At 43.9% G+C, this 25,659-nt stretch overlaps 1 protein-coding gene across 2 annotated transcripts in view; it reads right to left on the bottom strand.

Annotated features, from left to right (window-relative positions):
• Positions 1–25,659, bottom strand: part of ArfGAP3 (ADP-ribosylation factor GTPase activating protein 3) — a 34,013-nt gene that overhangs the window by 1,522 nt on the left and 6,832 nt on the right. For both annotated transcript variants that reach the window (XM_050192777.2, XM_050192775.2), the window contains exons 3-8: positions 23,665–23,796; positions 20,670–20,945; positions 18,430–18,615; positions 16,165–16,481; positions 13,795–13,915; positions 6,621–6,839 (exon numbers count right to left, since the gene is read on the bottom strand). In XM_050192777.2, the coding sequence (XP_050048734.1) occupies positions 6,621–6,839; positions 13,795–13,915; positions 16,165–16,481; positions 18,430–18,615; positions 20,670–20,945; positions 23,665–23,796 (1,251 nt within the window). The remainder of the gene's footprint in view (positions 1–6,620; positions 6,840–13,794; positions 13,916–16,164; positions 16,482–18,429; positions 18,616–20,669; positions 20,946–23,664; positions 23,797–25,659) is intronic.

Genomic DNA, 25,659 nt, shown 5'->3' with positions numbered 1-25,659 from the left:
CTCTATTAGATACCAGCTGCCTTAGCCTCAACAGATGCAACCGGCAACTGATACTGTAAGTAAATAAATATATAATGAAACCACGCACAGGAGACAAGCCCCAGCACGTGAAACTTCATCTGCATTTGAACAATGACTGGTAGGGCCATTAGTTGGGAAAACTCTCAGTGCAAAGAAGCACACTTGCAAATTAGGGAAAAAAATCCGTAGTGCCAGAGTAACCCCTACCAAGTAATCATTGTAGGAAACGTTATGGATCCCACTAGAAGATGCCTATCAATTCGACATCCTCCATACTCTTCTTCACGTAACATTATACAATCTCCCGCTGGCAATGCTGCTAGTGCAAAGTTCTTAAACCCTATTGATTACACCTGGACCACACTCAGAGATCTCCATGTCCTTTCAAGCCATCCCTGGATTATGACAACTGCATATTCCTGTGTTTCTTCATGCTACAATGTGCAGCCACTAACATGCTTGCCCACATAACCAGATAACCAGGTTAGGTAGGACCTACCACAAGGACCTCTGTGAACTAAGACCCTTTCTCATTCCTTGTCTGCTATAGTGCCTTGTTAAGAAGAATATTTGTTAGTGTGAATGACAAAGTAGTTTTGAAAAAGAGGGCATCAAGGGTAGATAAAGGTTCAAAGAGAAACTGTAAAATACAGCAGTCAAAGCCTAATATTTACTGCACATACGTAGTAATGACCAAATTGCCATTAGTGCAATATTTAAGTGCAGTCTCATTAACATTCCCCACAAGCCTTTCTGCCCAGCTTACTCACTGGTAAAATAAAAAAATACTTATTTCAAATTTTTTGGTTAGAGCTGAGAGTGTAACTCAAATGTCCACATGGTTTATGCTGTCTCAGAATTTAATTACACCTTTGACTGAGCTTAGCATCATACCACATCGTTATACTAAAAAAATGTCACATTTTTTTGTGTTTTTCACCCAATGCCTGCCTCTCTGAAAAAGTTTCAACACAGCAGAATCAATACCGACATTACTGTCACCTTTATTATGCCTACTTTGCAATTGAAACTTCATGTTGTGTTCAGAACAATACCAAGCCAATACATACCACACACAAAAGAAAATAATAATGAAGTCAATAATATTGGTACAATTAGGATGTGCTCTTTATTACCACACAAAGACAACACAATGATGCCAAGGAAAGCTTACGGGAAGTTAATATTTATTTAAGAAACGTAAATTTTTATAATTTAGTACTGTGCTTATATCCATGGAAAGGGACAAGGTGCTGAAAAGACAGCATTACTCAAGAAAATGTAGCTAGGGACAGTCATCACCACAGCTACCACTATCGTAGGCTGTAGTCTTCAATTTCACTGGCCAGCATGCTGTCCTTCCTTTCATGTTAATTTACACAATTCTAACACACCACCATATCTAATGTGCATCCAATTTTTGCGGGCTTAAAGTAAGCAAATAAAAGTGAACCTGAATGTAACATGCACCTCATGAGTAAAATAGAAATGCAGAATTTACCTCCACAGAAAGGAAACATTTTTTAAATGTGCTTCCATAATGAAAGCAGTGCATCGTTGTCACCATTTGTACTTCACTGAGTACAGATACCAAGCACACAAGGCAGTACAGGGTTCTACCAAGTTGACATTTTTAAAATTTCCTGAGTTCTCCAGGTTTTCCCTGAGTGCCTTTGCAAAATTCCCCAAGAGACACAGAACTTTGTTTTATGTCAAGATGGGCTGCCACCATGTCGCCCGATGCTGTCACTCAAGTGAGCATGCTAAAAATAAAATAAAAGAATGAATTAAGCCAGTTTGAATAGTAAGGAGTAGTGTTTATCTTATTCAATATAGGAAACTGAAGGGAGGGTTTAGTAATATGCACAGCAAATAAAATATTTTCAAAATAAAAAATGGTAAAGCCCATTGCAAATCGAGTTGAACATTTCCAAATACAAATCAAAAGAGATGCACACAGAAGCAAATATTTTCGAAAACAAGCTATTCCTATCAACTGAATGCAAGCCCATTGGTATTAGGCGCGAACTTTGGCACAAGTGGGATTCTGTCAGCAGCTGGAATGTCAACATCAACTGTACTGACATACTCTCAGCCCGGGCACAATGCCTCAGTGTTGCGTTTCACTGCTTTAAAGAGTTTATTTTGGTTTGGATGAGGGGCACCTGCATCTCGGTGTCATCCAACACTGTTTTTTAAGCTCAAGCTCCTTCAAAGAAGCGGTGGTCCAGCTCCTTTTCCATTCATTCCTCAATGCGTCGGTTCTTTGTGTTCTCGTCCTGATTCCGCCCCGCGTTCACCCCATGGACCATGTGAAGTATCCTCTTGGTCAGTTCTACAGCCAAAGCCCGATTTTTCGGACTCCTTAAGGGGCCGTGAAAATGTCCGAAAAAATTGAATGCATGTCTTTTACTGGCATTAAAGGCTCAAAGCGCCGCAGGCACGTCCGAAAAAGCTCTGAAGGCCTGCCAATACACTTATTAGGCACATCAGTGCTCGTACTGTGACAGAAGACGGCGGGTGCATGCATGCATAATTAGGGAATATGTACTGTGCCCCGTGACAATTGCCTCTTCCCACGCTTGTTAAGCTTCACCGCAACAATTCACATATGTTTCACCATGTAACATTGCTGTGCTGAAGCGAAGCTGCCTTTCAGGAACCAGCATTATGCAACGCATTGTGCTTTCTAAAGCTTCAAAGCCAATCGCAAGGATTACAGAGGCGGAGTCGGTGCCATTGCTTACAGCGGCGAATTCTTTCAATAAAAAAACACAGCATCAAATGGCAACAACCTTAATACCAAAGTCGAAGCAGCTAGGCCTCGCGTTGCCGCGGTAGTGACTACGGCTACCAGCGGATCTGCCTGCGAAAGTGCCAGTTCGAGGCGATGAGATAATCAAAAGGGCGTTGTTGGCTTTTATTAATGCCATTTAAGACCTGTGGTCATGGCAAAATGTCCGAAAAATTGGACAGCGAAGGGTTCTTGCATGCGAAGTTTCAGACATTCTTATACATTGACTCTGTGGGGTACGTGGTGGTGCCGCGAAGCCGTCCGCATTTTCGGGCATGTCCCAAGAATTGGGCGTCTGGAAAATCGGTCGTTTACTGTACGCTGGCAACTCCTACAGCCGACAACACAGCGTCAAAGACAATTCGTTACGATTCCTCTCTTTTATTCGATCCAGCATTAGGGCAACTTTCATTCCCCTTCAATAAAATGACAGCTAGTTTTCCCTGATAGAAGCAGATTCCCTCAGTTTTTCCAGAGTACTTACAGAGTATTCAAAATCCCTAAGAATTCCCGGTTTTCCCAGTTGGTAGACACCCTGCAGTATACTCGAGCAATCACTTTTAGAGATACTACTATCAATTTCACGATATTTACATGACTCTGCATCAGACGTTTCAAAATATGTGGCCACTTGGTTGTTCACCTGTGCGACAATAGACATTATCGAAAGCACAGGAGCGACGTTGCATAAGCAATGGCAAACATTGCTTGAAACTGTGCTATACTGTCGCTGACCAATATTACAGACTCGGTGAGGACTGCCTAAAGGTGTGAATAATTGGAAGTCAAAAGTAACGGATTTGCCAGAAAATAAGTGGCTTTATTGTAAAAGTGGGCAAAAAAAAAAGAATAATGTTAATAATTTCATCAAACGCATTGCTGCACGTACACATACTTGCATGCTACCTGGTCAGTCTATATTTCAGCCATCGTTATGGTGTCACTGCATAAACGAAAGTAGGGTCAATGCATGCACCTAATCTCCAACCCCTGGCAACCAAAATTGACCTTGCTCTGAAAGCCAAGTGATTGCAGGTTTATTTATAACTGTCACTGTCCAGCACTCCTTCATCACTGCTTTCATTGGCACTCATATCAAGGGTGCCATATGAGGCTGCTTGATGATTCTGAGCAGCAAAAATTTTTAACATCAGACAACGAGGTTGCCGAAGACCGTCTAACCATTTAGCAAGTAAAGGAACAAATGCCGGATGCACGACACTCAGACAAAACGATGACACCAACGACATGACAAACACACAAATGAACTCGGCAGATTGTCCACTGAAGGACGATTGGATGCAAAACTGGAACCACACTTCTATAGCGAGAGCAAGAGTCATCGCCAGTGTCGCGACAAAATGGCAGCAGAAAACAGTTAGGCTGGCGATGATGACATGCCATGACATGCCATGTTCATTACAAAAGCTCATTTGAGAGATTAGCTACTTTACATGCTAAGCCAGCAGCACCTGAGTCAAGTCACATATTTTTGGCATTCAGGAGACTTGCATGTGTCGCAGTAAAAACTGGCCAGGTGCTTATGTGATGCATAACCCTCTGTTTCTTTGGAAACTGTTGCAAGTTATTCGAGGAACGTCAAATATCAAATATAAAGGAGCCTACGGAGAAGAACATGTTGTGGTTGGGCCATAGACTATTGAAGAGCCATCCGACAGCAACTACAGAAATCAGGTTTGAAAAATTTCCATTCTGTAAAAGATTCTGTAGGTTTCATCTTCTTCCGATTGAAAAATTGGAGAGCCATGCTTTTCTAATTCTTTAAAAATTTACTCTGCGTCTTATTTCGGTGCACATTATTTTTGAACTGCAAACCAACAGAAAAGATTATTTCACAGACACATGCCAACCTGACAACTGATACATGAAAGACAGCAAAGCTGTAAATGCAAGTGCTCACACCCTTCAGAAGTACTAGTGGGTCTGTTTGCTGGCTCACAGCCTCACTTGAACGCAGCACGCAGGCTGCGTTGCACCACTACGCATTCACCTTTCCCTGCTGCTGCCATGAAAACTCCTAGTTGATCTTCAACCAGGAGCCAGTAAAATGCAACGTGAAAACTAAACTTATGAGCGGATAACTAACTGAAGAAAATCAGCAAGTAAGTTGTTGTCTATTTGAGTGATATACAGTCGAACCCACTTATAATGATACCGGTTTTAACAATATATCAGTTGTAACAATGAAAACTGCTGCACTGTCAACTTTTGTATGTTTTCTATGCGGAAATAACCCACCTACTATAATGTCCCCATGCTGCATTATCGGTTATAACGAAGTCCAGCTGCTGGGTGTCCGTGCCGAAAGGTAATACGAAATCCTTGAAAGAAAAAAAAACAAAAAGTGAAATGCGAGCCGCTGCATGATCGCCCGCCATCCCAACTGCCACCGCGCACTTCTCTCCACGAGAGATGCCCGCCAGCCTCGCATGCACCTCCCCTGTTGCCCTTCCACCCTTCCAAACACAAATGGGCTGCATCCATAGCTCTGCACCGCGCCACCCTTCAAAACACAAATGGACTGCCTCAACGCTGCTGGGGCTGCTCCCAGATTGCTTGCAGGGCCCTCATTCTGTGCAATTATGCTAATGGATTAATTCGCTCATGTTTGTCTTTGTTGGTTGCGTCGAAGTCGTTCTTAGCCACGTAGTTCATCAGCCTCGTTGAACTCGCTGCTGAAACAGAACATGGTTGATCCAACCGCTGATCATCGGCAATGCACAATGTTGCCGATGAAAAGGAAGTGCACTGCTATAGATAGGGAAATGAAGCACTTGTAACCAATGAAGCGATCGTTGTGAACGTGCTTGCAGCGGATAGTGACAGTGACGGCCACGAAGGCAGCGCTGACACAGTATGGCAGGCTGCCTCAACATTGTCCCCGCAGGCGGTCCTGTAGATGATTCAGTACCTCATGGGCTTGTTTTCGCGAGGGACCTTTCGCTTCACTATGTGGAGCAACTGGATGCCTTGGAGAATGATGTCGGGAAGCTTCGCGTAAAGCAGCCAAGGCTGACGGACATGTGGTTTTCTCGTGCAAGCCAGTGGGAAGTACGTGGCGAGATGCTTGTGGCGATTACGTAATGGCGTTTCTTCTGGATTTCTCAAGCTGAAATGCTGCCAAGGCACCTCTCCATATCATTTAGAAGGCACCTTTTGGGGCCACCAAAGCGATGTGTCGGAGGAGCTCTTATGTCACTTGCTGCCTGTGACCCCTGTTTGCAGTTGTCAACAGCACTGCCATTCTTGAACGCCGACAGCCGCGGCTTGTTAACATGTGATCACAGCGCGCAGGAAGCAGGGTTAAACAGTTAAACGAGTCAACACAATCAGAAGCCGGATGGAGGAAGATGATGGGGAGAACTGACCTCCCCGCAATTATAGTTTTCTAGGAATAGGTATGCCATCCCCCATTCTGATTTTTTTTTTTCATGCAACCCGGTTATAAGAAATATTGGTTATAACAATGGAATTTTCATGGCACTTGAATATCATTATAAGTGGTTTCAACTGTATATGCAAGGCAGCTTCTTACTTTATAATCAATGGTAAATATGTTCCAAAGCAAACATTCAGGACTCTGGCTGTTCTTTCATTAACATTTGGTACCGACCATCTTGTAGCACACTGGCCCTCACAGCCACACTGAAACAGCTGTGGAACTCCCTTTAACAGCTTTGCTGTAAAACTTTGTGCGTATTATATTTGGGGTTAATAACAGTAATGCCTTTGCGAAGCATGCGAAGAGAGCACACCTAGAGCTGCCATTTTGCAGCATACTCACCTGCAGAGAGCTCATGACACCATTTGCAAGCGAGGAAAGTCTTGAAGCCACCTTAGTGACTCCGTCTCGGACTCCTTCTCGAATCTCATACAGGTTCGGTCCCGACAGACTGCTGCTTGAGTGTGACATGTTGCTCGAACCTGGTCCACCACCGAAGTAGTCGGCGCTAGAGATGGAAGATGAGCCTTCGAAGCGTGCCAGCTGGGCCCTCTTCTCAAACTACAAATGCAGGGAACAAGGACGAAGGAAAGAAAAAGCTCTCAGCGCGTCAATGCATAAACATCGTAGCTCATGGCGATGCTTTGTGAATATACCTTAACCCTGTGAGGGTTTTTGCCGAACATATATGGCACCGATTTTATGTTTGATATTTCGCGCATATTCAACACTACTGGTTGTTGAAAGGTGCTGCCATCTCTATATATATTTGCCCAAAGTCATTTGAAATTGTGTTTCTGCCTACCGGTGCGCACAACTCGACTTGTTTACCTTCACATGCTCGACAATGTGCTCGCGAGTGCGTCGTCTGCTACCTCCAAGGCATGCATGAAGGAGGTGCAACTGTTCTTACGGCCGCCACTATCGCATTTCCCGTATCCCATTGCGGCCAAAGTTCACAGATGCTAATCAGTTTTCTTTTTCTTTGCCTTCGGGTACGGCTCTTCGTTCGGTTGCAGTTCGCTTGCACTGGGGTGCGTGCAGTTGTTATTTCGGTATGGCCGCACAAGGTGCCCCTTCTCACAGCAACTGCTCAAGCGTTTCTCCTTCCGACTCATTTTTTCTTCTAATAAAATGTGTTTTTGGGGCAACAAGTTGATAGCCATAAATTTCACTAGATATTTTTTTTATCTCTTACTGTGTAGGGTGTATTTGTGTGTCTAATGTTGGTGCGAGCAAAGTGTTTATGCGACAAATTATTGCCTGCAATAAATTTTTGCTGCATTCATGAGTTTTCAATCATTTCCTACTACAGGAAACTGCAATAAAAAAAAGTGACCACATGGGCATAGTCTTTGGGAAAAAAATTCGACCCTCAGAGGGTTTAAGGGACATTGAAGAGAAATGCTAAGTCAGTTTAGACTGATAAAGTATTATGACAAAACTATTTTTGTTGATTTCTCTGTAATAGTTTGATTATTCAAAAGGATAATGAAGGTCGAAGTTTTTTTATTATTATTTTTTGCCAGAACATCAGTGCCGGTACGTCAATGTGACATTACTGATTTTGAAGTATTTTCTCGTAATTGGGATGTTGGGGCTCGGCAAGATTTCTTGGAATTGGTCGGCCAGCAGCGAGTTTCCTTTATGGCCAATAGCCCATTAGGCCTAATTGGAGACGTGTTGTTGGGTGTCGGCAAGTAAAGTTATGGTTTCGTACCGAATCAACGTAGATCTATTCACAGTAGTGACATGATGCCTCAGAAAGCCAACAAACCACCTTGCCAACGAAAGCGGGTGCCTGAAATGACCACTGTTCATGGCCACCATCTTTAAAATTCTGCACAGTGACCTCTCATTTCAAATGCCTTTCGTAAGCACACAATGGTCTCTTTCTGTAGCTTTGAGCAACCTATCATAAGACTAGCTTTCTATTTACATGGCAGGCTCGAAAATATAGGACAGCACGCTAACCCCCGACGACTTCAGACACATTTACACAGACGGCAGATGGATGCGTACGTAAAAAAAAAGAAAAAAATTTAACAGGAGGGGGGGGGGCATGTGTCCTGAGCATGTGTCCTGAGCCTCCTGAGCATGTGTAGCACCGTGTTTTTTGCGCAAAATATGGAACTATAAAAGTTTGTGTTAAAAAGGGCCCCTGAAACGGTTCAGACAAATTTTATAGATGCTTAGGGTATAGCCACAGTTAATCATTCGCACCACAATTTGTGTGAAGCATCTCATATTAAGATAGCTATGGACGATTACAAGTTACCCTCCTCCATAGCCATGCATTTTCTTCTCAACTTGTTCGCCGAGCGATCGGGGTTAAGCTCCGCCTTCACTGGCTCTACGTCATGATGGCACATAGTGTCGTTTATTTCTGGTTCTCTAGGAGCAAGCGCACAAAACCTCTCCAACCTCTCCACCAGCAGCTTGGCAATCGACCCTAAGCAAGAGCTATCGAAGCACCGAGCAGCTAAGCATTGTAAGCATTACAGCTCCGCGCCGAGCGTGTCTGGTATTCCGGTAATCACAGGCGAAATGGGCGTTTCGACAGGTGGGCAGAGGAAACTCAAGCTGATGAAGGAGCTTTAGCATAGATGCTATGGTAGACGTACATGAGTTGCCTGATCGGTCTGTACGGTCCAGCCACCTGGTGGTGCAGAGCTTAACCAGCCAAACAAAGAGCTAATATCGCTCTAACCAAGTATAAAACATTTTATACATTTGCAAAAACAATGTGTTCACAATTACACTTCTAAAGAAAATTTAAACCAGCAGCAAACTAGAATAGACTTCATTACAGCTACTGTGCTTGGTTGAGCTCTTGCCACCAGGTGGCTGTACCATGCAGACCATTCACGCTTGCACCTCTGCTCATACCGTAAAACGGCACGGTCAAATGGCCAGGCCCAGTCCACTTTCGTTTACCCGAACAGCGGACACGCGAAACACTATTATGGCAGTACTGTAATCCTCTGGCGTAAAGTGACGGCCGAAAACGTGCAAATCCTGGTGCTTATTGGACAGTGACAGTTAGATGCGCTGCAGCCACTCCACTCATCTGCTGCCTTGCAGAGGGACGTGATGTCGCAACTTGACATACTGCCAGTTGCTACGTTTGCGGCCCACAACCTAACAAGGGCAAGCCATGGTGCTTGCGAAAATAAAGATTGAGATCAACGCTGATCGTAGAGCTCTCAACACACAGCATGTTGTAACACAAGCCAACGACACATGCTTTGTGACGGAAGTGCTCAAGTGTAGTGAGAAATTTTTCTTGTCCATTCTCTTTCTGTTACTTTCATCTTGTAGAAACAAATTAACTAACATTCCAACTACCATGAACAACATTTGTTCACAATAAAGTTGAAAAAATTATCGATGACGCACACTGGACAGCCAATCGAATAGCTCGCCCTGCTAGTGTCATTAGGGCAATATACGTCAAATGGTTAGGGGCAGCTGAAAATTCAGTTGTGATCTGGTGTGCTGTGATCAGCAGTGACGTAGATTTTTATAACCTTATAATAAATTACACGCTTTACACGGAGTACTTAGATGCATCAATTAATGATCAGAAGGACCTACTCTAATGACTCAGTACGTTTGTATAAAATCATCAAAATCGTTTCAGGGTCCTTTTAAATTTTCCAATGTTAGAAATTCAGATTTTTTTTTCCTCGATTTCATTTGATATTCGATTAGAAATATACTATTCGGTATTTGCACACCACTAGGGGCAACTCCAAAGTGGCAGTGTCATTCGTCTTTGCGTCTTGTTGTACCAAGCCTCCTCCCATAACAAGAGTGGTGCTCTTGTTATTTTAGAATGGTAATTTACTAACACAGATAAAATCACCGTTCACCTTGTTGTCTTTAATGTGATTAAGGTTTGCAAAGATGTAAATTGGCTCAGGATAGCTCAGCTTGTACAGTGGTATGACACAGTGCAGCGTAGAAGCATACGCAGGGTTATAATAGTAATTGAGATGTTTTGTCATCATCAGTAGCAGCAGCACAACACTGATTTATGTCCACTGTGCGACAAAGGCCTTTTCAAGAGATCAGTTTATCATTTTTATGATGCTTCTTTTATTACAGCTTTTTTACAGGATCGTATTGAAACTTAACTCTTCTATGTGTAAATATGATTGCACTGTAACCTAACCTAACCTAATTTTTTCTTTCTCCGAATTCTACTACGAGCCAATTTTTTATAGACATATATTTATTTTGTGTTTAGTCAGTATAGTGATCCCAACTATCATGTTTTGCTTAATGTGTGTCCTCCACATTACAGAAATATTAGATGTATAGATGTGTTGGGTAACTCTGAACATCGAAATTTTAGAAGCGATGTGTGATTTCCTGCATGAATACTGCTGTACTGGTGGCAGGAACTCGATCACGCTACGATAAAGAAGCTTTTTTTATCCTGCCACGTATGTTATTGTATGCTCTATGTATGCTCTATGCTCTAAACTGAAACTGAAAGGCAAAAATAAAAAGTGATTGATTGATTGATCAATTGACTGACTGATTGATTAATCAATCTCCAACTGCCCTGTCCTGCATCAGCCAAACCCATCTAGTGACTGCATCACTCTAAGCTAATCTAATAACACCACCCAATTCTCTACTGTCCTCAACTTTGTTTCGCTCCTCTTGGCATCCATTCTGTTGCTCTAATCAACCAACATTTTGTCCTTTCTACACAATACATGACCTGCCCAACTCAACTTAAAAATGAAATAAATTTTGCAGCTTTACGTGTCAAAACCATGACCTGATCTCATTATGAGGCATACCGTTATGCAGGACTCCAGATTGATTTCGACCACTAGGGGAGCTTTAATGTGCACCCAATGCACAGTACATATGTGTTTTCTTTTTGCCTCCATCAAAATGCAGCCAGTGCGACCGAGAATCCTCACATAAACCACGACCTGGTGCTTAGCAGTACAATGCCATAGCTGTTAAGCCACCATGGCATATACTCGATATAACTCAAGTTCTTCACAATAACCTTCTAAAATGCAATAATATCCACGTGTGTTTTCTGTTTAGTCATGCAATCTCTTTATTGATATGCCAGTCATTTTCCATTCAAACATTCGATAGCCTGGTTCTTAGCTCCTTTGAAAGCTTTTTTTCGTTATCCTCCGTGCTTCAGTCCTACTATTAGCAGTGGCAGAATGAAATTTTTTTTTGACAAGCACACTGCAAGTTCTTGCAGGCAAAAAGGAAGTAAAGCCTTCCCTCAGGTGATTTTATGCAGTGTGCGTTACAAGACATAAAAGACAATCACTTATGATGCACTAGGTATAAGGCCTTCAATTCACCTAAGCCCCTGCCATCATGGAGTGTCATACTGAAATCACTAGCAGACAATCTGGTGCTAGCATCTAGCTTCTGCCAGTGTAGCACTTCATCCAGCATGCGAATGGTGCATAGTACACGGATTTCTGTAAACTTCACCCCTTTGGCTTCAAACGTCAAACAACCTGCTCGATTTCACCCGATATCTTTGAACCTCTCTATAACAGGACTGCATCTCACACAAAAAATTCATTAGTTATATATCCTATATTCATTATAAGCATATATTCGTTACATGCTGACACCAGCGAGAAACATTCTAGATTTACTTCATTATATCCATGCTTACTATATCAAGGTCCAACTGTATTGTTCTGTCAAATTTGCTGTACGGCAATGATTAACCGTATACAGTAGAATCTGAATTATATTAAATATGAATGGCGCAAAAAATTCATACCACCTGAAATTTGTATCACCCAAAAACGTAAAAAAGGAAATAAGGAAATTAAGGTGGACACGGCGAAATTCCCACTCAATATCGCTAAAAATTTCATATTTCTTAAATGTCGTCTTCTGAAATTCTAAGACCTTCTTTTATCTCATGGCAAAATATGCTGCAGAATTTGAGAAAACTGCACTTTTTTAGTATGTTGTCTTCAAAAACGGGAAGCAAATCTGGCTTCAGGATGTGCTATTGCACCGCCAATCATGCGAGCGCAGCTTTTCCGTGACCCAGCACGGGCCCACCCATCTTGGTATTGTCTTTAACATAAGAGGTTCAGATAGCCGCAGTACTGTATAATTCTCCATGCAGAGATAAATGTAACAAAAGGGAGCAGGAAAAGGGAAAACTGGCTTCACAATACGTTACGGCAGTTGCGAATTTAATCACTGGCACGGTTGTCTCGCGCACATTTTTACTGCAGCGAGCTGCACACTTTGCCTGTTCTGGGGCAACATTTCAAGGTCTGCCTGGTTATCTCGTGTTTCTTTCATTGCTGCATGCTAGCTGCTGCTTGATGGTGATAAGTACATGATTTGTGCAAGATCAAGGACTCTGTTTTCTTTGCAGCGGCAAAGCTACTTTGTATTGTGCGATCCAATGGGTGCAAAGGTAGAAAAGTTTCGAATTGTCATCGGGTGCAGAAGACAATGGAACGCGTGGCATGGATGTGGAATACTGAGATAAGGCTTCTCATGGAAGGGAATGCCGCTGATCTTGCTGGCAAGGCAAGATCAGGTCACGTGTGATTGCTGGCTCCAGATAAAGTCGCAATGTGTTTGAAAATGGCCAACAAGTTGCATGATGCTGCGCAAACCAAAAGATTTTGTCCTTTTTCTTTTTTCTTTGTTCTCTCTCTCTCTCTTTTTTTTTTTTTGAAGGGGCGGCGGAAACAGACGTCAGTGGAGTCAAGGCAAAGTGATGTAAGTTACCCTGGTAACAGTAATGTGACGGGTGCATCGGCATGATTGCTCTACCAGCCTGAAAACAGCTGGTCTGGCACTATCGGTGCACCGGGGTATCCTCACAAGTCGTGCGGTGGCTCAATTGTCCGTACCATCCACCATGGCACGAAAGGCAGTTCGCCAAATTCGAAACTTAGCACATTGTAAGGTAATGAACTCGGGCCAGGACTTCTGGAAAATTCGTATCATCCCAAAATTCGCATCAGGCGGAATTGTATCCCTAATATTCTATTGTATTGCCACCATCATATTGTTTTCAGAAAATTACAAAATACATGAGCTCTACAACATATCTAAAACAGTCATCCATAATGAGTGCACTGCTCCAAACCTAGTGACACGCATACTGAAAAGATGATGGAATGCAGCAGTTGTCAACGTTAAACACTCCACTGCTGTAAGAAATTGTGCAACTGGCATGTGACACACACGAACCACAAAGAATGATAAAGGAAGCTGCAGTTTGCTTTCTTACTGAAGCCAAGGCAAACTGTAGACAAATCCATGCACATGATCTATCACTCCAACCTCCTTGATCATTCCCACGATGGCTGAGTAACTGCAGTGCTACATTTCCCTCAGGTAATTTTGGTAGGAAATTCTATGGGTGCCGTAATAAAAAGCCCTTTGTCCCACTCAGCATACCATGACAGAAACAAAAAGCAAACAGATAGGCCTAGCAAAAAATGAAGCACATCACAATAGAACAGGAACTTACATCAGAGTCTGCAGAGCCATGAAAGAACTGGTCAGATGAGATTGCCTTGGCATTTCCAAACTTCTTGCGGGCTTCATCGGTTGCCGGTCCTTGTTGAACCACATGCCGACTGCGGCCAGAACTGTCGGGGTCAACAGCGAGGTCACATTCAATAACAGGGTACTGTGATTAAGAAGCATATATGGATACTGCCCAACCTATGAACTTTAAAATTTCTGCAACTCTCGCGGACACAACACTAGGGGGGAATTGAATTGAATTCTGGGGTTTTACATGCCAAAACCACGATTTCATTATGAGGAACGCCATAGTGAGGAACTCCGGATTACTTTTGACCACCAGGGGACCTTTAATGTGCCCCCAATACACGGGAGATGGTCATTTTTGCATTGTGCCCCCATCGAAGTGCAGCCGCCGTGGCTGGGATATGATCCCGTGACCTCGTGCTTACAGTGCAACACCATATACACAATGCCACCGCAGCAGGTAACACTGAGGGGATGGGGGGGGGGGAGAGAAGGCAGCACAATACGATAAGCATCATACAGTTTTCCAGCAAAGCTGCTGTTGAAAACTTCGCCTGCTTCACAAGCTTCTCTGAATAAACTTTCTTAAAGCAGGTACTACTTTGATGCCCTTTCACAATCAGAAGGCTTCTGAGTGTATGGTTGTAGACTAACGAGCAAAACTTTTTTGGGGACAATTTATTTTTTATAGAACTTCAAGCCCAAATTCATAAACATTATTGAAAAATTTGGGAGTTAGTAGCTACGCATTTATCACAATTGAGAAAAACAAACAGACATGCAGAGAACAGCAGAGAATGACTAAACTGTGTCCCAAAAGTTATGGTCCTGTGCTGTTGCTATTGTCCATAGATTTTGCCACCATGTACCACTGAAGCACCGTGTATAGTAAGAGTGGCATACACATAAGACACACTGACACCAAGAAAAGCACCAATAAAGGAAGCTCCATGTTGCCTCCTAGGCGCAATGTTTCTTTTTGTCTGGGTAGTCTGGGCGGAGCATGCACTTGTAAAACCTGAAGTGTGGTCACTACCGTAATCGAAAAAAAAAAAAAAGGTCCCGTCCTGTGTTTTTCTCCTTTGGGGCCATCTCACGTTTTCTGAACCCATGCGCCGCAGTGTCCGCTTTTTCGTCTTGTCGTCTGCTAGCCTACTGTTCTGGCTGCTGCGAAGGATACACAGAAATCTAAGAATCCCATGATTTCGTAACATTAATTCATAGTACTAAGGTGTTAACATGACACGGAAACTGAATAATGATTGTCATTCTGAAAAGTTTAGTATTCTGAAATTCATAATACTGAAGTTTTTTTTACATTGAAACTATAAGCAGTCAGCAGGGTATTTTTGAAAAGTTAATGTGGTTATCGTAGTTACAAGGTTTTACTGTATCCACTGCAAGTTGGTTGTTGGGCAACGTGTTCACAAAAGCTTGTGTATAATAAAGGCATCTGCACTCATCTCTAGGCAGTTCTAGAATTGCATACAGTAACTTACACATGTTAAATGCAAGAAATGCAAGCACTCTGGGGGACCTTACAGCGCAAACATCTCTTGAAGACTTACTTTAACAACCATGAACACAAACATAAATAAAACACTAGCACACAGGTTGTAATATGGTGCTTTGTACCAAACTTGTCAAATCTAAGGCAATCCATTAATGCACCTCCTGGCATTTCCATAGCAATATGGCTCATCAGGTTTATGAATCGCATAATCACATAAACGAATCAGAAATGGGGTACTCCAGATGCTCATGACTTGCAATTCAGGTGAGCTAAGAGGAAGCGAAAGCCTAATTCGCCATTTGCCGATGAATAACGATGGTGAGAGCACGGCCGTTGGGACAATTCGCATTGAAGCACGAGCCATTAGTGACGCCATGTTCGACAGTGCAATTTCTTAAACAGTGTGCATGTTAAAGCTTGCCAAATAATGTAGGTTAATGCGCGCGCATTGCTTGCGAGCTGGCGCGTGGTGCTTAACAAAGCACATGTAAGCTGCAGAAACCCAACAGCTCATGGAGCATGTGCAGTGAAGATAATGCTTTTTTCTTGCACAGGTCGTTTCAAAAGTTTATGACATGCATGTAGTGCGAAAAATTCAAATGTCAGCCCAGTTTTAGCTTACAGCCATTCAAACAGTACAATACTAAGCTAGTAATGTACACACGTACACATAGAACATTTAAAATTCAGGCTGCATGCCTATGTTCAGGAAATATTCTGCTTCTTCTAAAATCCTGCACCCTATACACTTCTGACTCTGCCTGCACGTGTGTTCCCATTTGCTTAAAAAACAACATTTTAAATTGTCCACTGTCAATTTGCAAGGCTCACCTTTCGTCTCTGTCTGGAGAAGTGGTGACAGTGTCCCAGGAGGAAAGTGACGACGGGACTGGCCGTGAGGATGGCCCGTCATCGAACAGGCTGTCACCAGCGCTGCTGCCGTAGCCACCACCTCGCGAGCCACCCGAAGAGAAGAAGCCTGTGCCACTCAGAAAATCGTGGCTTGATCGGTCTCCGCCAGCGGTCTGAGGCGTCTCTTGTGCGATGGTGCGCATGTCTGCGAGTGCCGAGTGCGATACTGCGGCACGGCCGCTACCGCCCAGGCCCATGCCTAGTCGCTCCATCTGCTGTGCCTTGCGAGGATCGACCTGGTTGAAGGGGATCACAATCAGTATCACATCGTCAGCTAACTTACATCCACTGCAAGATGAAGGCATCCACCAACACTTCCAATTACTTATATGTTGAATTAGCTCATTTCCTACTATGACTGCGATTTCGTTCCACCGCCTATTCCTCAGCCGTTTTCGACTGCTTTCCTCTTCCCTTGGAACCGGAATTTTGTTATTGTAACAGACCACCGATTATCTGCTCTAGACTTTACATAACCTGCCTAATTTCACTTCTACCTTTTAACCTCAGCTAAAATATGATCTACCCATCTGATTTCTTTGTATAGTGTTGTGTTCTTCGCGCTTTATGTTAATATTTTTTTCATTCCATCATCTATTGCCAGTGGTCATCTTTTTCCAGTTTTGTGGTTTCTTTAATCAAAAGGGATGTATGCATCTAAACATTTTATTGAGTATTCCAACATCGCTTTCAATGTCACCACTGCTAATTTATGTTGAGTTTTGGCCTTGTTGGTAAGGCATCTTTTTTCTAGTGCTTAGAGCGGAAACTTGAGACACATAGAAGCGCTTGTGTGTGTCTCAACTTCCGTCCATTTTGTCCCAAGTTTGTGCGCAAAACAATATCAAAAGAAGCTAATTTAGCGCACTTTGGTGAATAGGTTGATGCCAGTCACCCTACAACATTGAGAAGATGGCTTTACTGCACAGCTCAGGTGTCTGGTGGTTGAGCTAACCCACATACTGAAGAGTGAAAGAGGGGGAAAAAAAATTTCCCTACACTCACAATCCAGATTGGTAAGTCCTCCTCCCGAAAAAAATCATGTACGTCGCCTTACACCTTCATGCAAGCACTGTAAAACCTCGTTAGTTCGGATTTCACGGCACTAAAATAAATGTCAGAACCGGATGTCGAATGATTGACGGTATCAAGAAAACAAACAAATGCATACTTTGTCAACAAGCTTTTATTTATTGAATGAATCAGCAAATATTATATTTTTCTCAAAAGCGGTGCGGAAGCTGCATTTCTTGTCACCTCGTGACTGATTAGCAGTCGCAGCAGTGAAGACCTCACCCCTTCTTTCGTTGCGTGGCCACGATGCGCGTCTTCCGTCTAAGATACGCTTTTCACTACTGCAAGCTCATCCCGATTATTTTTCACCAGTGAGCTGGTCGCCAACAGATAGTCCGTTTATTGCAATGTAGCTGGTGCTCTTCATCCTCAACAGCACTGCACTGAGTCAAACCGAAACTACTGTCTTCTGCAACCACTGCGAACGAAACCGCCGCCGCTATCAACACAATATGGACTGCGATCTTGCGGTTCTGAAGGCACACGGCCGACGCATGCATTGAGTCAAAACAAAACTACCGTTTGCTGCAACAACTATGGACGAAACCGCATTCACTATCGACATTGTCACACATGGCAACTACATAGTCTTGAAGGCATGTGGTTGATGCGCACACTGAGTCAAAACAAAAGTACCATTTGCCGCAACCGCTGCAGACGAAACCGCTCTCACTATCAACACCACCATGGATGGCGACTACACAGTTATGAAGGCACGCGGCCAACGTGGTGTTGTGTGTGTGGCGGTAAATGCAAGAATAAGGGCTTTAAAGGCCCAAATAGGAATGAAGCATTCCGGCTGCTGGCATTTACATACAATTTCCACTGATGACTGAGGCGATGCAGACTCCACCGCTAGCACCATTTTCGCTCTTTTGTGTTGCACATTTGTGGCGCTCCATGCACACTGAACTCTGAGAGTTGTCCGAATGAACCAATTTGCGGCCAAATACGCTTGAATTAAAGATAGTTTGATTGCATTAAACAATGCATATGCCTGCCAGGACCAGGGGACGAGTCCGAATTATCTGATTTTTCGAATTAATAGGGGTCGAATTAACAAGGTTTTACTGTGTGGCAATGCACTACTTATGGACCATTAACACTCACCTGCTTGTTGCGTATGTCCTTGTCCAGGTCTCTGTAAGCCAGCCGCATCGAGGCAAGCTGTCTTGCAGCCTCCTCTGCATCCACACTCGAAGCTGCCTGATTGGCACTGGCTTGGCTCGCACTGGCCGCACGCATCTCATCTGCCTTCTGTGCTTCACGCTCAATGTCCTGAAAGTTGGCGCTGACCTGCACATGCATAGCATACAGAGCTTAAATTTACCCATTGGCAGAAACAGACCTTTTCAACAAGGCTGCTTGGACATTGACATAATGCCCTCTTGATCACTGTTCAGTCACATGAGGCCCCGTTCTAAAGCACTGCAGAAACAGCATGTGCACTGTGTACTCACACACAACAGTTCAGCAAACAAATGCTCTCTCCCCACAATAAATAAGTCTGCAGGCGTTGCCCACATTGCACCTTCCAGTGACGGCTCCTGCAGAGTAACGGGCACTAATCTCAACGGCCACGCTTTTGCATACTGCAAGCACCAGAAGTGATTGCAGGTGCTGAAAGTGACATTATGGCCATCATTTTTAGCAGCAGTTATAGAAAATAAGCAAACATCAGGCCAGCCAAAGGAACACTACGACCCCCTCCTTCAAACATGCACAGAACAAGCGAAATCTGCTGGACAGTATGACAGCATGGACAGAAAAAAAGAAATGCCAGTACAGCAGCCTGAAAATCAACTTTAAAACAAAGTTCACCCGCACAAAAGGCAGCAGTACAATAGCTTCAAAAGCATGCTTTTACAACTTCCCCCACAATCCTAAATAACAGTGTTTCTTACCCATCAGAATTAAGTTATATTTTAAAGCAATAGTATTAAGGGCCCTTGTCGCAGAAAATCCAATGTCAGCCTGGTGCCGGCGTCCCCGTGAGAGAAAATTCCTGTATATATTTAGGTATATGTATACGCCACACCTTGTCAAATGACATGCGGTATATGCGGGTTATATTCCCACATCACTCTATCCCTAAAGTTGCTCATACCTTGTCTTAAATTCTTGACGAAGTTATTCCTTGGAATTTTGAGCCCGACAGCCCACAAACAAATGTCATGAAAGAGAACACCAACAGCGCATGCTTTATATGGTAAATCTTCTCAGATTGAAATATTAAAATTTTTTGGCGTGACTGTGCACAACCTCTGAGATCGGCCCACGCAAGAGCCTGATTTTCTACCAGAAAGCTTGCTTTCGTGCCGCCAGCGTTTGCCGCTAAACATTACGGTTACATAAGCTGCAGTTGCCGGGAAGAGGGAGAAGCAGTCAGGAATCTCTCCGAATGCTACCGCATTCCACATATAAAGGCAAAGCTTAAGCGTCCTCCACTTTTTTTGTGTTGCATCTCATGTAAATATAATTAAGTCAGGCTGAAGCTAACATAGCAAATGTCTGCCATCCGGTAGTGCATTTCATCAAGCACAGCAACCTGTTATTGCACAAAAATAAAGCCTCAGTAGCACTCGCATAAAAGCAGTCCATTCCAGATCACTTGTTTCTTGAGTGCAAGGACTAGAAGTCTCTATAAACCCAATGCTCTAAATACCAGTCATGCTGGTAAGCAAGTTTCACTTCCTTTCTAGCCTTTGTCCATGCCTTTTTCCCATGGAATTATGGTCACCTGCTTATGGAGGAGCCAGTGATCGGCCTTTCCTTCAAGTGCCGATGGTCAGTAATTTGCAGCCACATTATCTGAGCTTGTCAGGTGGCATTCTCTCTGTGTGTGGATGCATGTGCATGTGCTCCTTTATTTTAATATTACATGCTTGTGCTTAGGTGCTATTATCTTATGTTTGTTATGAGTATGGTAGCGTAAGACAAGACGAGGACTAGAAAGAAAACAGAAAAGGCACTAAAGTATATGCACATTAAGGTACACGTGTTTACCTCATACCTTCTACTTATCCATTTCGCTCTCTGCCTCCCATTCTTGGGTGCGGTAAAGCTTAGGTGTTGATTTCAACTAGCAAAACAAAGTTCAGACTTGGTAAGAAATGAGGACAGCACAGTTCACCTTACGATGAATGTAATGCTGTTTCACCTCATGCCGGACATCTGTTCATTATAGAATGAGACAGTTATGAAGTTCAGGATCTCCCTCGCCTTCCCTTTGCTCATACAATAAATACTACTGCTAAAAATAATTTCCTGCTCTACGTCTTCACCATAGACACGCTGAAGCTAAAGGAGGCAGTTAAACGAGATACCATCTTTACACCCCCAAAAAATACCTTCTGTGCTCCAAGGCCCTTTCCTGGCTTCCGCTGGGGCTTCCGGGCCGAAGAAGATGAGGGCGTTGAAGAGCCAACGAGGGCCGAGCCAGCCAGGGATGGAGTCACCTGGATGGGTTCAGTTGGTGGTGGCTGGAACAAGGCGCCCGGCTCGCACACCTGCTGTTGGGCACTGCTTGCCTGGGCCGCCAAGGCTTCCTCGTGCTCTCGGAAGAAGTCATGCTCCTCCTTGGAGTCGGGGCTTTCTGGTGCATTCTCATGGTGATCCATCAGAGGCTGCAACAAGTAATGTTTGTTTGTCTGTTCATTCACACAAACGCTGACTTGGCTGACTCCAAAAAGCACAACACTACCAGTGTTGTGAACTGTATGTACATACAGTGGACTCTCTTTAAACGGAACCTCAAGGGACCAGGGAAATTGGTTCTGTTTATCAGGAGTTCCATTCACTGATAGACAAAGCGCAATACAATTGCATGAATACAAAACCAACCAACCGTGAGGATGGCGTTCCGTTTAAGAGGCAGTTCTGTTTAAGCTATTTCCGTTTATCGAGATTCCACTGTATGCTATATATGAATTGAAATCAAGTGATATTGCACAAAAATGATAAACAATATGAATGGACGAAGCAGGTCATAATAATTTCAAATGTCATCAAACATAGGCGACGCATGAAAGACACTCAGGACGCACATGCAATGCCTGTAGAGTTTTGTACGTTTCACATGCTTGCCACTGCCTAAGGTATGTTGTACAGACCCCAAGTGCACAAATGACACAAACTATTGCATTTCTTGGGTGGAGGATTGATCACTAGTTAGGAAAATGAAGACCGAACATTTCTTGCCTATTGCAACTAAACCACAGAGCCAGCATGTCAGTGTGGCATTATAGATTTCAAACTATTTCGGCCATTCTTGCAATGAGAATGGTCAAAACTAGCTAGTTAGAGTTGCTGGTTCTTTAACAAAGTACAGACACAAAATTGTCGTTCTTTCTTGTTTTACACAGCTGCTGACTCCATAACGATGGTATGAAGCTTCAATTGCTCAAATGGGAAACAAACCATGAATTGTATCTTTTATTGCAACCAATTCAAAACACCCATCAAATGTACTGCAGCTGGAAGCTGTTAATAAGGCACCCTCAACAAGTAACAAAAATCGAAGGTTGCGGCCACTTGATATCATGGACACACGCGTGGGGCTGTCATTGCCACCCCACCGTGATCGTCTTGCCAAAAAACGCCATAGCAGGAAAAGAGGTGAGAAGGGCACAGCAGCAAAGCAGCCTGCCATATGTTGTGGGGATGCGCGACTCTCGCGCGTCCCCTGATGTTTTTCCCGCATAGCGCGTCTCCTGCAGGGCGGCTTCGCCCGCCGCGTGGCCTGGCGCCCGCGGCGGTCGGAGTGGTTGAAGCGCAGTGCGAGAGATGGCGCTAGTGTTGCGCAGCTGCTAACGCCGCCGACAGGCGAGGTCACTTGGGCGCCGGAAGACAAGGCGCTTCCTCTTTCCCGGCGGGTCGGCGAACAGCGTGGACATTCCGCGCGCGCTGCGACCATGCTTCTGCGAGACTGTCTCGCGTGGCCGCCTTCGAACGTGCCACCATTCGCGTGACCGTACACGCGAACGACCAGGCGTTGGGATCCAGCATGGGGCGAACATATTCGCTCACTATCCGGTCGCTCGGTGAGTCGGACTTCTAGATTTGTCGCGCGCCCATCGGCATGTTTTGCGGATAGCAACTCGGCTAGCAGGCATTGATCTATGAAAGGTGCAATAAATGCCCTTGTGATTGTTTGCATTACGGTGTTGTCGTTCCTTTGTCCCAAGAGTACGGAGGAGAACCCCATATCTCCCACAATGTGTATGTATATATGTGCGTGCATATATATGTGTATGTATATATGTACATGCATATATGTGTATGTATGTATGTATGTATGTATGTGTTTGTGTGCATGTGTATACATTCATTACTATGTAGCCATGCTTTATTGTTTTTCTCGTTTTATGTTCAGAGATTATTAGCCGTTTGTAAATTAGTTTTGTTGCACTGTCGGTTTGCGCACTGTTACGTAATCATTATATACTCCTATTCAATTACTCTAATGTTCGTACTTTCACGTGTATTTCAATATATAATTATTCTTGATCATTTCTGTGTGATCTTCAACTACCAGATGTTTCATTAATTACTTCTAATATGTTGATTGTATTTTCACGCTGTTCTTACCTTCGTTGCTAATCCTATATTCTATATTTTAATACATGTTATAACAGGAGGTCCCCCTGACAGTTTTTACTTTGGGACCTCCTTCTGTATTACATTTTCTTTGTAATTGTAATAATGTCTAATAATAATAACATTGATTGATTGATTGATTGATTGATTGATTGATTGATTGATTGATTGATTGACACTACCTCCAATTTGCATGATGTAACAAGGCACTGTTATCAGCACAATCTACACAAGACTGCTCTGATTGTAGCACATATTTTTAACTAAAACTTAAATTAAATTCTGGGATTTTAGATGCCAAAACTACAACATGATTATATGCCGTAGTGGGGGCTCTGGGGGCCCCAAGGCTGCACAGTGGCACCAACATACATATATAAGAGAACTAAACACCGTTCCCATAACTGGTATTTATTTATTAGACCAATCTTTAGTACGTAGTCGCTGCCGGGCCATCCAGGAGCCCTTTCAACCAAGGATGCTGTATTGCAGCTCTTCCTTATAGACACTTAACTAGTCACAAGACGATACTGTCAAAGACAAACTCGCAAGGAGACAATGCAAAAACTTCCGAAGTAAATCTGCCAGATGTTTTCATTTTTGCCATTTTTTTCGGCCTGCCAGCCCTACAATTGCCTCAAGATTGACCTTTCTTTTGGTATTTCAGAACTGCAGTTTAACCATCCAAATTACTACTGCCGTTTAGTGCCCCTTTAATTAAGCACAGTGAGAAACAGCAGTACACACATTGGTCCCGTAGATGCGCATCGCCGTGGCAGCCTGCTGGTGGAGCTTTTCTCGGTACAGTTGTGCAGCACGGCTGTTGTACTTCTGCTGCGCATCTGAGCTGGTACAGCTGTGTTGCTGGAAGAATGACACCTGCGCACATGACCAAGTGAGAGTCAGTGGCTGATACACATGCACAATGTGAGCAATGTAGCCGGGACATAAGGAAAACTGTGAATATCAGCGTGGAACTAAAAGGAATTTCACAAAGACCACACTTCTGAATACAGCAAACACATAGGCAACCTTAAGTGGATGACAGGGTAGAAGTATATATTACAAAGACACATATAAAATCAATAAATTAATATTACATTCAATTAAAGTGCTGAATGTCAACTAACCAAGCTGAAATGAGTTGAGAAGTGTGTTTCTGGTGAGCAAAGCCACGGGATGGTTTCCTGGCTGGACGCATAGAACCAATCTTTGAAGGTATGGTGCAAACTTGGGCTTGAGAACAAGGGGTTAAACCTTCATAGGCCCATGCTTGTTGTTACCGATGCTGATGCATGCAAGGATTCTCTGGCTGGACAGTGACGTGTCCTGTGTGCTACTGAATGGAGAACACTCTTAAACTGAAGGCAACCAGAGCGACGTAAAAGAACACCAGAAAACCTGTACAATTTCCAACCGTGCAGCAGTCTAATCTCACAATGAAAGGCACAATAAAGACAAATATTATGTCAATGTGGGCTGTCAAAATACCATTCCACAAAACATTGCAGCGCTTGTTTCGTGCTAAGAAAAGACTTATGTTAAGAGAAAATCACGCCTGAAGGATCTGTATACCTTTAGCAAATTCAGATCGTCCACCTGCGACAGGGCATGGAGCAAATGCCCACCTCCGAGCAAATGAGCACCGAGCCAAGACAGTGTTGGATTCGCCGCAGCAGCTGCTCCTGGTCAAGTGGCATGAACCATTGAACCTTTTGTTGTCAGCAATGGCGCACCTAACTAAGGCGACAGTCAGAGCTGTTGCATAACGGAAAGTGCTATGAATTTATGGAAAGGCTATCATTAGGAACAAACAACCTGGCAACATGCAACACTAGAGCAGGCAGGTGAAGATGCCTTAAAAGGGCTACTCAGGGACAACCAGTGGCATGTTACAGCAACAGTATGTGTGGCAATGAAAGGAAAACGCCATCGAGGACAGTAGGGAACTAAATGGGGTCATGACATTTAGAAATTTGTAGGTAGTGTGGGTTTGGCTAATAGCACAGGTGTGATCAAGATCTCTGGGACAGGCTTTTAACCTGCAGTAAACTTAGTTAGGTTGGTGGTTAAAGCGAGGTAGTTAGTGCTGTGGGATGCGCGACTCTCACGCATACCCTGATATGTTGCTTTCCCACATAGCTCCCGTCTCCTGTAATCTGGCTTTGCCGCGTGGCTTTATGGCGGCAGTCGGTCTGCTTGCAGGGTAGTACGAGAGAGTACGAGATGCGCGAGTGTTGCGCTGCTAGCGCAACCTAATGGCGGGGTTAGTCGGGCACAACAGGGAGTAGGCTCTTCCTCTTTGGCTTGGGATCGACAAGCGGCGCAGACGTTCCGCGCGTGTGCTGATCCATGCTTCTGCGAGACCGTCTAGCAAGGCCTCGTTTGAATGCACCAGTTTGCGTGACCGTACGCGCAAACGACCAGGCATTGGCGTCAAGCGTGGGATGAACATATTTGCTCACTGTCTGGTCGCGGTCAGTCAGGCTTCCTCGATTTGTCGCGCGCCCATTGGGATGTTTTGCGGATAGCAATTCAGCTAGCAAGCATTTGTGTATAAAAGGCACAATAAATGCCCTTGCACTACCGTGTTGCCGTTCCTTTGTCCAAAGAGCATGGGTGAGAACCCCACAGTGGGCTTCTTCGATTTTCCACTTCTGGCTACTCACGGGCTGCCAGAGCCAGCCAGAGCGTTTTCGTTTTTCTCGGGTTGCTCCGCCCACCGCGCCACACACTTCCACC

The sequence above is a fragment of the Dermacentor andersoni genome, chromosome 10 (assembly GCF_023375885.2).
Source record: "Dermacentor andersoni chromosome 10, qqDerAnde1_hic_scaffold, whole genome shotgun sequence".
Classification (NCBI taxonomy): Eukaryota; Metazoa; Arthropoda; class Arachnida; order Ixodida; family Ixodidae; genus Dermacentor; species Dermacentor andersoni.
This window is presented reverse-complemented; position numbering and strand designations above follow the sequence as displayed.